The sequence below is a fragment of the Aedes aegypti genome, chromosome 1 (genome assembly GCF_002204515.2).
Source record: "Aedes aegypti strain LVP_AGWG chromosome 1, AaegL5.0 Primary Assembly, whole genome shotgun sequence".
Lineage (NCBI taxonomy): Eukaryota > Metazoa > Arthropoda > Insecta > Diptera > Culicidae > Aedes > Aedes aegypti.
In genome coordinates, this window is record NC_035107.1 from 198,433,717 (window position 1) to 198,447,577 (window position 13,861).

The 13,861-nt window shown below is 40.7% G+C and overlaps 1 protein-coding gene across 13 annotated transcripts in view; it reads left to right on the forward strand.

The window, feature by feature from the left end:
* Nucleotides 1-13,861, forward strand: part of LOC5569269 (complexin) — an 865,751-nt gene that overhangs the window by 690,091 nt on the left and 161,799 nt on the right. For 11 of the 13 annotated variants that reach the window (XM_021856799.1, XM_021856811.1, XM_021856763.1 and 8 more), the window contains one exon: nt 2,382-2,548. In XM_021856799.1, the coding sequence (XP_021712491.1) occupies nt 2,382-2,548 (167 nt within the window). The remainder of the gene's footprint in view (nt 1-2,381; nt 2,549-13,861) is intronic. The other 2 variants (XM_021856821.1, XM_021856830.1) reach the window with 1 other exon arrangement.

Here is a 13,861-nt window from a genome sequence, read left to right on the forward strand (position 1 = left end):
TCTCTTCCAAGATATTCAACGAATCTCTTCCAAGAGATTCAACGAATCTCTTCCAAGAGATTCAACGAATTTCTTCCACGAGATTCAACGAATCTCTTTCAAGAGATTCAACGAGTTATTCCTGAATATTCAACAAATTTCTTCCAGGAGATTCATCGAACCACTTCCAAGAAATTCAACGAGTTTCTTCCAAGAGATTCAACGAATCGCTTCCAATGAATTCAACAAATCTCTTTCAAGAGATTCAACGGATCTCTTCAAGAGATTCAGCGAAGCTTTTCCAAGAGATTCAACGAATTACCTCCAAGAGATTCAACTAATCACCTCCAAAGGATTCAGCGAATCCTTAACAAGAGATTCAACGAATTTCTTCCAAGCTATTCGTGCTAGAAGTTCAATTTATGTGTGCCTGTAGATTGTACAACTTTCGTTCTTGGTATTTAACCAATTTTGTTCCAAAGATGCACCTAATCGTGAATTTACACTTGCATTTTCAATTGGACTTTTAACAAACAATACTAAAGATAATTTGTTAAACCTTTATTCAACGCAAAATTCTCTCCATTTCTGAAATTCAAAATCTGATAAACGACAGTAAGAATTTCGTTATCATCAAAATGTAGGGGTCAATTTATCAACCGCAATCACACCGGGTAATGTCTTATCCAGACAAATTCCTAAACAGCAACGAAGACTTGAGGGGATGAGATTAGAAATTTCTAAGCTAAACAGCGACATCGTGTTAGATGAATTGAATTACCCAGCAAACTGAATCATCAAATTGCTTATAATCACATTTTCGCACGCCTCCTTTCCTGAAGATCCCAACGACCGAGATCCATCCAATAGTCGAGGAAATTCCTGCTAGGAGGGAAGAAAATTTCCTCCCTACTGGGTTTATTCATTTTCATTCTATTTCTTAAATTTCAAGCAGCTCTGCCCAAGACTCGGGCAGCTTTTACGCTAACCATCGTCTTCCAGCTTCGCGCTCACACCCGGGGTGTAATCCAATTACCCACTCACTTCGGAGCACCCCTGCTGCCAGGGTGAAAAAGCCAGCAGAGCGTGTTGACATGAATCTTCCATTTGATTTAATTAACTGTAATGTTCATCGCAAAAGTGCATTGTCACATGCCTTGGTCGAGGAGGATCTCTCGTTTGGCTGTCCCTACCAGAGACTCCCAACCATTCTGGTGGGCTTTAATGTGTTTAATTGCATGTAAAGTGGCTCTGAGATGTTATCTCAGCTTGCAGGCGATTGTCTGAATGTGAGTCCGATTTCATTAACATAGAATTAGCACTAATTTGTAAGCTTAACTCAAGAATAATAGCCAATGCAAGCACCAGCATTCAGGTATGGGGAAATGCTCGAACACTCGGACATTAAACTTTTCCGGCTACTTCTCAGCTCTCGTCAGTTCTAAGCCAGCGTTCAAGATTACTGTTTGTCTTATCTGATGCACCAGAAAACCTGACACACGTTCTTCTCTTGGTAGGCATGTCATAAAAATATTAGTTTTCTATGTTTCCTCTCGACATTTCTGATGAGCATCAACATTAATTATCGGAATGAACTTATAGCTTTTCCGTTTAGAAAGTTTTGAAATGAGCAATCATATATGTTCATTGTTTGATTCTAAAACTAAAGAGGTATATTATTTAAGAATCTGTAATAAAATTATATGGATTAAATTTCATCTGTTATGGTACAGTTTGATTCTATTTTGGCAACAAAATAACAATTTTCTGTTGCCAAAAAAGGAAATGTACTTGAATTATAACTTTTTTCTGATTGTATACTGCAGCTAGTTTTAAAAATATCATTGAAATGTTGGAACGTTTTCCTTATGGAAAAAAATTGATAATCAGACTTCGTTACTTCGCAACAGAATTCCATAGAGTAGAACTGTACAGTGAATGTAAATAGGGGAAGAGCACCAATTTTCGACGCAGCTTTAATTTTTGACCCATTCATACATAGTTAGCCTACTTTGTATGAAAATCCGAATATGGGCACAAGTTTCTTGTGGGTCGAAAATTAGTGCTTTTCTCAGTGATCATTGGCCAGTGCTTTTCCCATTATCATATGTAAACCTGATCCATGACCAGACAGGAATCGAACCAAACATCTCCAGATTGACATCGGACTGCCCTGCTTGAACGTAGTTCATATTTCACTACAATCTGAGAACGTCTGACATACATCTGGTATTGTTCTTTGGCATATCATACAAACTTTCACCCTCTCATGGCTGCATAATGAAAACTAACAACGAACCCCGAGTACCTTCCCGACTGAGATAGCGCGCAAAGTTCCCCCCGCCCAATGTCACCCCGAAACCATTTGTGTCCCCTTAGTAAAGTGTGCTCATACTTTCCAGGCGCTGTAGGCGGCGATGGCGGTGACGATGAGAACGACAAAGAGAAGGAGGAGGAGGCCGAGCGCGAACGCCAAGAGGCGATCCGTGAAGCCGAAGAACGACGAAAGGAGAAACACCGCAAGATGGAGGAGGAGCGGGAAAAGATGCGACAGGAAATCCGAGACAAAGTGAGTACCCCTTTTCAAAATCCTTCTACTTGTGTACTATGTAAAAAGCATGGAGGTAAAGTGACTTGCTACATTTTCCTCTATACGGGGCTCTATTGTTCCACGTGAAATCTAACTTTTCGGTTTGGAAGAAAGAATCAAATGAAAAGAAATTGCTTTCACCTTGTGAACTAAGTTGAGTCATGCACCGCCATCACGTACGCCCGTTGTTTACTGAAGTGTCTAATTAGGATTTGTATAAACTGACAAACATGTGTCATGTTAACGCAGTGACGGGTACTAGAAGCGTAAAGTTTCTTGACGGGCCGAGTCGTCTCGTTGAAGAATGGAAACATTGTCTGGCAGGTGGATGGTTGAAACAACACATCGGAGAAAGTTTCTAAGACAATTTGATAATGCTGTCGATCATTATAATGATATGGAGAGCAAACACGTTGAGTGGAAAAAGCTGTAATTCACGAATTACTTGGAAAGCCATACAATGGGTTCTAATTTGGAAGAATTTCTTCTGTCATGATGAAACGCGTAAAACAATATGATTAGCGAATGATTATCCGTAAGACTTGCAATTCCACGAGGAGGGAGGAGGGTGGTTGTCAGAAAATCCATAAAAATGGCCACATGATTTATGGACAACCAAGAAAGAAATTATAAATAATGGCACTATAGGCACATGTGTTCCTATAGTGAAACAAGTCAAAAATATTACTAGACTATGGAAAGCCCCGTAGATATGAAGCAGAAATTAATGACTTAATAACCTTAGCTGCCCTAAACTCTCCTCGCCATATTTTTCACAAGGGGGGAATCTGAAAACAAACGCCTGAGAAGGTAACTCAGGCAGTGTGGGGATGGCGTACCCACGACAACCCACTAATACCAGCCCATGCGCTCTACATGAGCAATTCTCGCTGAATTGCTCAAGTGTAAACAGAGTGCACCGACATTACCCTTGGCTTCAGACCCTCATCTCCCCAAAACCACCTTACGTTATTTCTTCGGAGAGGAGCCAGTGCATATAGCACTTAGCACATGTAGCAGAAGTAGCCTAGTCCTACTGCTTCTCCTAGCCGACTTGAACAAAGTTAAGAAGGACCAGCCTCTGCAACAAACTATTGGTCGGCGCGCCATAGGCGCTGCAATTCTAACACAATGTGAGTGACAGCCGTAGTTACTGCATTTCAATACTCGGCATCCACGCACATTTTCTCTATTATATTATTGGTGGACGTGTTCCATCCGCATGTAGCGAGCATGCGATCCCTCACAACAATGAGACGCGGGAAATCGAACACGAAATGCTTCGTTGTTTCCTCCACACCAGCATAATTGGGGCATGCAGGAGATTATGAGTGCCCGAGCCTATGCATGTACTGCCTATAGCAACCACACATTTGGTATTATCCGATGGGTCCATCTACTTTAAGTCGAGTTATCCCATTCATGCTGCCCACATCTGAGCGTTGCCTCTATACACGCGCAGCGGACTCCTCTGGTACCTCTTTGGTTGAGGCATTGGACATCTTCTTTGATGATGAGCTCGATGGGCGTCATCCCGGCTATGTACATGGCCTCTTTAAAAACCATTCGGTATGCGCTTGCTACTCTTAAGCACATGATCCTTATAGTGCTTTCCAACCGCTTTAGGTTTTTGCCTGTTCTAAGCGCTTTTGACCAGTTTGATCCTCCGTACCTCAGTCAGTATGGATAGCGCCACGCCTGCCAGGAGCTTGCGTTTGCTGGAAATTATAGCAGAGCTGTTAGATATCATCATTCTCGAAAGCGCCGCTATAGTCGTAGATGCCCTTTTACATGCATATTCACCGTAGCTAGCGAAGCTGAGCTTGTCATCGATCATTACCCCAAGATACCTAAGGGATCGCTTGGACTCTATGGTGCAATCACCTACCGAGTTAAGCGCCCGCTGCACGGACTTGCGGTTGTTGACCGTGACCACCTCAGTCTTTTGACAGGCCAGTGTTAGTTTCCTAGATTTTCACTATGAAGATACAGTACGCTGCTGTCAACTCTACTTCATCCATCGATTCGCCATAGAACACTAAGGTGATTAGTTGGCAAACCCAACAACTCAGTACGTCATCGTACATCGCATTCCATAACATCGGGCCCAAGATTGAACCTTAATGTACTCCCACGGTCATTCAAACGCTTTTCTGCCCCTCCTCTGTGTCATACAGTAGATTCCTATCATCAAAATAGCTTTCTAGAAGCTTACACAAGTGCACCGGTACCTCGAGGCGGTACAGTGCTTGGGCTATAACATCCATAGTAACAACCACGCAGCTACGGATGCCGTTCATTTTATGCTCGATTGCCGCCTCAGCTGTCTGAACGACCGACTGGATAACGTCCAGGCTAGATTTATCTTTCCTGAATCCAAATTGATTGTTGGACTGGCCATCCACACCCTCCGTATATGGTACTAGCCTGTTGGGGATCAACTTCTCCAACAACTTGCCGTCGTATCTAGAAGACATATAGGTCTATACGCCGACATGTCACCTAGTGATTTCTTCACCTCTGATAGTAGCACCAATTTCTGTCGCTTCCATACATCCGGGAAGATTCCTTGATATATGCAGCGGCGCATCGCTGTTCTAAACATGTGTCGATCGCAAAACCGTCATTTGAGATAGAGACTACTTCATGGATTGGGTATCGTCCTGTCGTCCCTATAGCTACTAGCTGCTGAGACCTATCCGCCATCCAGTTCCCGTTATTGGCTGGTATGGGTCCGATAATAACAACACGGTGGTTTTCGTTTCTGAGACTGACTGCTAAAGTAGCTGCTGGGCTGCATTACAGTGGTTTAAATTTAACTGTGTTACTTCCATTTTGGCTGCTTTGATACTCCACTTGTGCCCGGATATTTGGGTCCGCCCGTTAAGTGTCCGTTCTCTGCTCTGTCGACACATATTAGATACTAAGCGATTTGCTTACAATCGCTTGGCCTATGGCCTTTGGTGACGCATTTTCTGCACAGCTTACTTCTGTCGAGACCATTGTATTTCCACGACTTATGGCCCTTCCCGAAACACTTGAAGCCAACTTCAGGAAGCTGTTGTATGCTCAGCCGACAAACCGACCAGCCTACCTTGAGTTTGCCCAAGTTCTTCGCTGTGTTGGCCTCTGCAACCGACAGCCTGATCACCACCACCTGGGTGCCCTGCGGGCACTTTCTCAGGTGGATGGACTTACTAGCTACTTCGATGTCACACTGCTCTTTGAGGGTAGCCGAGACCTCCGCTACGTCAGATCCAGATTTTTACACTGGAGTGTCACTTCTGTAGTCAAGTATCTCACATCAACCTCGTCTTCAAGTACTTCTCGTGGTAGTTGCTTATAAGCTCTGTACTTCACATCGCCTTCAGAACCTCGGCGTATTTCACCCCCTGCATTTTGAAAACGAGGGCCTCAACTAGGTTTCTACGTTTCGCTGTCTTTGGTGTAGGATTTTTCTTGGTCGCCATTTTCGCTTTTTTCTTTTGTTTCTTCTATTTTTTTTTATTATTCGTTGCTTAATGTTTTTACGGCTGGCTTGCAGGGCCTGACACCAACCCCCTAGATTTCCGGAGGACCATTCCCCCTAAATGTTCGGAGGGCCATAGTGCGCAGTTTAGCTTAGAGTCCTTCTCTGGCACTCGGACGATGATCAGCCGCCCCTGACATGGGGAACAGACGCTGTTGTGAGCCGCTCCTAACATGGAGTACAGACGCTCTAACTTTGCAGAAGCAAAAGCAAAAGCAAACCCCCCCTTCCCTGTCAGCATATGACCAAAGTTCCCACCGGGGGTTAGTTACCCGATCTTCCCCAAGGTTACTCGTACCCCGGCCAGTACCGCGAGAAGGTAGGGATAGGAGTTGCTGGGCAGGAGGCTAAGGACCGCACAGAGGGATCTATTTTATTCCTTCAGGTACGCGAGGCACCAATGGTACGCCATGCCCAGCCATTTACCAAACTTTCTTCTATCCAACTCGTACCCACGGGTTTCTGTAGCTTTGCATTGTTCCTATGGATGCACTGCCTGGTTCGGGCTATCTCGTTGTTCCTTTCTCTTGGTGTTGGCCTCTCCACTGTTGCCATGTCCTCTTGATCGCAGAGTCTGGCTCGTGCCAGCATTTCCGCTTTGGAGGACGGCCGTGTAGGTCACCTTTCCCTTGGCAACCATGCGTCTTTTCGCCCCTCTGTGGATTAATTTTTAGCTCCATTGCTTGAAAGAGATCAAAACTAGAACATGACAATATTGAGTATTTTGTATAAAAATCATCATGCGCTTCTATTATTCAGAACAGCTTCGGAACTTATTCGTTGCATGAGTACTTAAATTTAGTGTCTTATTTAATTCTTTCGGCCAAACGGCATTCAGCCAAATGACTGTTTCAGCAAATTGGCTTTCGACAAAATAGCCCAGAACCATTTTTATATGGAGTTTCGAAGTTATGGCAGACGTGCAATTCTATTGAATTCTATAAGCAAAGTTACAATTCAATCCTATAAGCAAAGTTACAAATAATTATTAGATCACTTGGAGCATGCACAGCAAAAAACAATAAATATCGAATTAGGTAGAGTTGACTGTACTTGCATTTTACAACAATATTCCGCTCAAAACGCAATCACATACGATCGACGAAAATGCCAAAATCCCGATTATGAGTATCAACACAAAACTTTTTGAAATACCTTATACCTTTTAATTTCGCCCTAAATGCTTATCTTTGTCAGATACGTGTATTTTGACTACCACTTGCAGTCTTCTTCAGTTTTCTTCTTCGGACACCGAAGAAGACTGCAAGCGGTAGTTGAAATACGCGTATCTGTCAAAGATACAGTATCGGACATATAAAATGCACCAAAGCCGTTTTCGCATACAAAATGGTCAACTTCAGAAAGCAATATCTCCGTCGTTTCTCAACCGATTTTTTTTTTATTTTTCGATAACTATTGAAAAAGTTGTGATAACGCAATGAACAAGTACGCTGAAGACACCAAGATGCTACGACGCTAAGTTTTTCTGCTACATCGCTTTTTGTCTTGGTGTAACTATTGAATTAATAGTTTTCACACAACTTTTACAATAGTTTTCAAAAACTGAGGAAATTTGTAGTTCGTCACAGAAAAAATTAAAAAAAAATCGGTTGAGAAACGACGGAGATATTGCTCTCTGAAGTTGACCATTTTGTATGGGAAAACGGCTTTGGTGCATTTTATATGTCCGATACTATAAGCATTTATTCTCCGAAGCAATGCCTTCTTGGTGGTCCCGGAGAGACGAAGGGTTTGGCGGCAATGGAAATGGTTTAGTGGGTCGGGGGTGTAGTCCTGTTTACTGCTTGTACATAGTAAATGGTCCCCAACCCCACACTCCCGGACCTCGGTCCGGAGTCTGTTGAGCAGATTATCCCCCCATTGCTTAGAAGGAAAAAAAATACTATAAGCATTTAGGGCGGAATTAAAAGGTACAATGTACTAAAATCTACTTTTTAGTTTCTCTATTGAGATTCTGCTCAGAGAATTTGAATACATTAAAAAGAGACAAAAGTTATAACAAATTGAACTCTCTATCCTCTGCGAGGTGAGATTACCGAGAGGTATTGGACGTGGCTCTCACTCGTAAGATTTTGAACGTTTAAAAGATGCAATTGTACACCATATCTACGACGGCGCTGATGTGTGGTTTAATCGACAACCTATTACAATTTATTGTCTTGCAGTGTGGATAATTTTGTCCCAATTCACCGAAACTGGAAACAATGAAATGTGCGTCGATCTATGATTAGCGGGATTTTTTGTAGTAAGGACTGTTCATTTTATAAAGTGGACACTTTGGACATGCAATATCTTTTTAATTTATCAATGAAATCGAAATCGGTTTTCTGTACATCGTTCGACTAATATTGTACAATGCTGTGGTAATAAAAAAGTTACCAAAATAATATGATTTCACACTAATAAGGCACAACGTTTAGAACGGTCGATTTTTGGAGGTTATCAAAATCAAGGATTATTAAAAATCGGCAGGAAAATTCGACAATTTATATTTTTTATTTTCAAAAAATGGTTGTACTTAGAAAGCATCATCAATTAGAAGCTTGCTAAAAAATATCAAGTTATTTTTGGAGAAGCAATTTTGCAGATATCATAAAATCATTTTTTTATCATTTTTTTTTTTAAAAAAAATATCTTAAATTTAAATGGAACTGATATGAGTAGAATTTCAAGGTTTAAAGTACGTCCAGATGGAAGTAATAATATAGTATTTATAATAAAAATAATTTACGCCTTCATAGAGTTGCTGATTTAGTCCCCACGTCATATTTTAAGCACAATAGAAAAACAAATAATTTATTTTCAGAAGACCACTCAAAGCACAATGACAATCATCAAGATTGGGAACACTGCTTGAATTAAATCAAATTTATTTTGCATGTATTATTTTCAGAATGTGTTATTCTGAGACTACCTATCAAAATATTTTGAGAAAAACGCTTACAGTTTGCTCTAGATCGATAAACATGCGTATATAATTTTAAAAGTATGGGGTTTTTCAATAAAACGACCATAAAGAGTAAATTTGGTACCCAAGAATGCGGTTAAAACTCAAGATTTTGCTTTTTTTTATACATATATAGTTTCTTTAGTAATCTAAACCAGTTTTAAACACGCTTATTACTTTACTTTTTTGCTGGTAGTAAAAAGATGGTGTATCAGCAAATTTGACCATAAGGAATAGATCACTAAAGTGACTCAGCGTCAGGAACTGATGGAATATTATTGATGTTTTTAAAAGCTCTACCTTAAGTTTAATAGTGAAAGATACCAACATACAATTTGTTCATTAAATTTAGGATTTTTTTCATGCGAAAAATAATGCTTAAACTTGACGAACAGTTTTTCTTAGGAGTTTTTGCAAAAACTATTTAGTTCTTCAACCGAAAGCATTTTGTAAGTTTCTGTATTTTCATAACATTGTAGAATAATAGTTGAACGATACACAGAAAACCGTTTACGATTTCATCAATAAATAAAAAAGATATAGCATAAACAAGGTGTCCACTTTATAAAATGAACAGTCCTTAAATCCTGTATTTATACACGACATGAGCAAGAAAGCGCTTCTTGTTTAAGTTGCAGTTGTTGCAAAATAATCGGTTTCGATGCTCAAAATAATTACTTGGATCGCTTATAATCGGCAAGACGATAGAAACTATAACGATCTATTGTCTAAAACTTTGCGGACTATTTAGAGAAATAACTCTCTGGTTGTTAGAGTAATAAGAAAAACCGTGTTTCGGAAAAAGTTATCGAGTATGGGATAGGGAGCTTCAAAACTTGAACTAGAGATTTATAACACTGCGGAACACGTTTTTGTCTCAAGCACCAAAATACCGCTATTCACTTAATTATGGATTGCTTAATCCATTGCCGTTTTGAAAAAAGACATAGCACGTCTAGTTTTTGAGATTTTGGCTGTTGAAAATGCAAAATTTGATGATTTGAGCCAAATTGTATGCAAGCTTTCCAGCTTGTATGGCAATTTATTTGATTAATTTGCCACAAAATTCAAATTTCATGTGTATAACAATTCTTATCAACAAAGTTCATAATGCTTTCGATGACCAAAAGTTATTGTTTGATGATTTAGAAAAGTATTGAATTTTGCCATACAAGAGAAACGAAGAACTTTGTATTGAGACTACATGCATGTTGGAAAAATCGATTTAAACCAAATTTAATCCTGCAATTTGATCCAAATTATATCTGAAATAAAAGTTTGAGTCCTATTTTGCATAAATCGTACTTTAAATTTCATGTAAACATCCATTGAAACAGTTTTTCTATACTACTTTGGCGACCTGTAGCATAAAATTGTGACGTGCTGGAACATTTCTGTGAACGGCATCAGATTCAGAAACCCCAAAGCTTCTAGAGACACATAATTTGATCCTTGAGACACGCAAATTGTCATTTTTGTAACGCTGTATAATCAAACCATCACACTACATTAGCAGACGATCAGCTTTGTCTGTGATTTATAATCTAATACTAGAGCAGTTACCTTCTCATTTATCATCTCAAACAAGGAAAACTAGAATAGATTCCAACCACCGAAGAAAAACGTCTTTTGGCTAAACTTTTCGCAAAAACACTTTCAAACTACTTCTTTTTCTATTGCATCCCAGTTGTACGCTTGGAGTCGAGTGTCTCGTAAACCACTTCTGTCACCAAAAAGGGCACCATTAATCTTTCCGGACAGTAACTGTGGTTACGTAACCTTGATGAAATGGTTGCCATCACCCTCGCAACCAACGTCATGCCGGTCGAAAACCGGTAACGAGCTAATCATCGACCTACCCAACCGAGGATTTCGCCCGCGTGAATACACTGTCACCATCTGAACCCCCCTCCCCTTTTTTCCAAACAGCGGCCATTTGGTTCCAGGCTATGGCCCATGTTGGTGCCGGCAAAACGATCATTAGAACCCAACAGAAAAACCGACCCATCCCCCAAAGGCAACAGCCACACATTCAAACGAACAATTCCGACAAATTAGGGCAAGCTTTCGTGTCGAAATGATTCAGTAATGGTTTGTCATAAAAGAGGAAGTTCCTCCTCGCTGTAACCGACCACCATCACCGACAGCTGCTTCCCTAGTCTAGAGTGACTAGACTGTGATTATCGGAGCGTCGTTTAACAGCTGCTTCCGCGTGGGTGGATAAGAATGGGACGGCCCCCATAGCCATTTCGATTCTGAGGTATGCGTACAGTTCCGGAATAGGTATACGATGAAACCGGAATCGGTATCAAATTTAATGGGGCCGCAAACTGTGTAAATTCTATTCCATTTTGGAGAAGCTCGTTAGGTTTCATGAGAAATAGTTGCCCAATGTTGCTTTCGTTGAACTAAAACTGCACAAAATATCGAATCGAAACCATTATGCGCAGATAATTGAATGTGCTAAAAACTAGTGAGAAGAAATGTAAACAACATTTAATTTGTACCAGATGAAAACAATATAATATTCTTTGCATTAAAATATAGTGCTAAAATGAGCACCCTAAGGATATTATCTTGTTTCAAAGTGAAATACGATGAATGAGTATTATTTAATCGCACATCATACAAAATAAACATGTTATCTAAAGCGACACGAATTAAATTTTCGGGAGAACGTCTCTTGAAACGTTACGGGGTAACTTAGATAGTTCTTCGTTTTACATTTCACTATCCAAGAACTGATATTTTCGCAGTTTGTAATTTATGTCGCATTTTTATGGCCCTGTAATTTATGTCCATGCATGATAAAAATTCAAGTTCATGTTTCTTTTGTAATCAGCAACACGCTAAACTTCATCCGCTTAGAAATGAGTGCCGAGTACACAAAATCAGCCTCTCTTCATGCAGCACAGATTCTGTGTAAAGGGGGCTGTACACAGTTTTGAGCAAACGGTGGTAAACAAACCGAATGAGTGAAATGCGCACAGAGGAGGAACGCTTGGAATGCGGAATTCGCTTCCGTTTTTGTTTTGCTTCTGAAAACATTAAAAAAACATTCAAATTTTCAAGTTTTCAGAGATTTTTTCATTCGAATAGCCGAAGCGGAAGCAAATGGGGAAAAAACTTCCACATTTGCGACCATCTTCCGGCTTTTCGCCTGAAAAAATCACAGAAAACTCCCCATCTTACTAACGGCCAACTGTTTGCTGCCGCGCAGGAGAGATTGACTGTTCCATATCCATCGATCCCCGCACAGCCGAAGGCCAACACATCGGCTACACACAGCATGTGTGCGACTTACACAGAATTTTCACTCAGCCAGAGAGTCCTGCATTGGTTGCCTCATTCTGTGTAGTTTTTACACATGCGCTGCGTTGAGCATGCTTAGCGTGAAGGTATTTATTTTATCTTCATATTCCCTCTCTCATTGCATTTACTGAGCGAATCATTTCTGAGTAATGACGCTCCAATAATAAATGTTTCAAAAATAAGTACTAACGCCTTCCAGCATACACGCAATAATTTTGTATTCCATATTTTCCCAAAAGTTCGCAAAACCCCCCGGCAAAGGTTGAAAATCCACCCCTAACAGAGAGGCACAAAGGATTGATGGAAAAGGGCTTTTCCGGGTAAAGTCAATGCTGGTAAAACTTTTTAATTGCATGTAAATAAAGTGTACAACGACGATAAAATGAAAATATTTTCTCCGCTGGAACAATCGTGGCCACTCTCTTTTGTCGTGTTGAACCGTGAACGGCTACAGAATACTTGCGCCATTTGTTGGAGGCTACTGGGGGCGATACGGCTGACAATATTGTATTTACTTGAAGGCGGTGTGTTGCGGTGTAGCGGAAGGCCTACCTTTTTTGTTGCCTTATTGTGCCGCTTTCCGGCTGGACGCATCCGTTGTGCTTTTTATTCCGCACTTTGGGCACACTGAGGGCAAAGTGCAATTATGGGAAAACAGTTGGGTCGTAATGGGGGGCGCAATATGAATGCTGATGATTCGAGAGCCGTGTTCGGACAATGTTGGACACAGTCAGCAGTCATTCTGTGTTCAAATATTATTTAGTAAGTTTTCAATTAAATCTGAAACATGGATTTCTTACAGAATATTGAAATGAAGCAATTCTAAAAATATTTCACTAAGATCATTCTTCACAAACTCCTCCAAGGATTCGTTCAGCAATTTATCCAGAGATTCATTCTGGAGTCTCTTCAAGGAATCCTACGAGAATTTCCTTCGGGTATCACTCCAGACACACTCCAAAATTTCTCCAGACAATCTTCATGATTACCTCCAGAGAATCCATCAGGGATTTCTTCAGCAGTTTCAACAGAGATTCCATTTTGGTTTGTCCGAAATTACCCCAGAGATTGCATCAGGTATTGCCACAGGGATTCCTCTAAGAATGCCTACAGGAATTCCTTCAGTAACCTTCCAAAGGGGTTCCTAAAGAAATCCCTTCAGGAATTACTCCAGGGGTTCATTCAGGGATACCTCAAGGGATACCTTCAGGTTTCCTACAGGGAAACCTTCAGGAATTCCTCCAGAGAATCCTTAAGCAATACCTCCAGAAATTACTTCAGGGATTCCTACAGGAATTCCTCCAGAGATTTCTACAGGAATTCCTCCAAGGATTCCTTCAAGAATTTATCCAGGGAGAGTTTCCTTCAGCAATCCCTCTAGGGAATCCTTCAGGAATTCCTCCAGGGATTCCTTCAGGAATTCCTCCAGGGATTCCTTTGGGAATTGCCCTAGGGTTTCCTTCAGAAATTCCACAAGGGATTC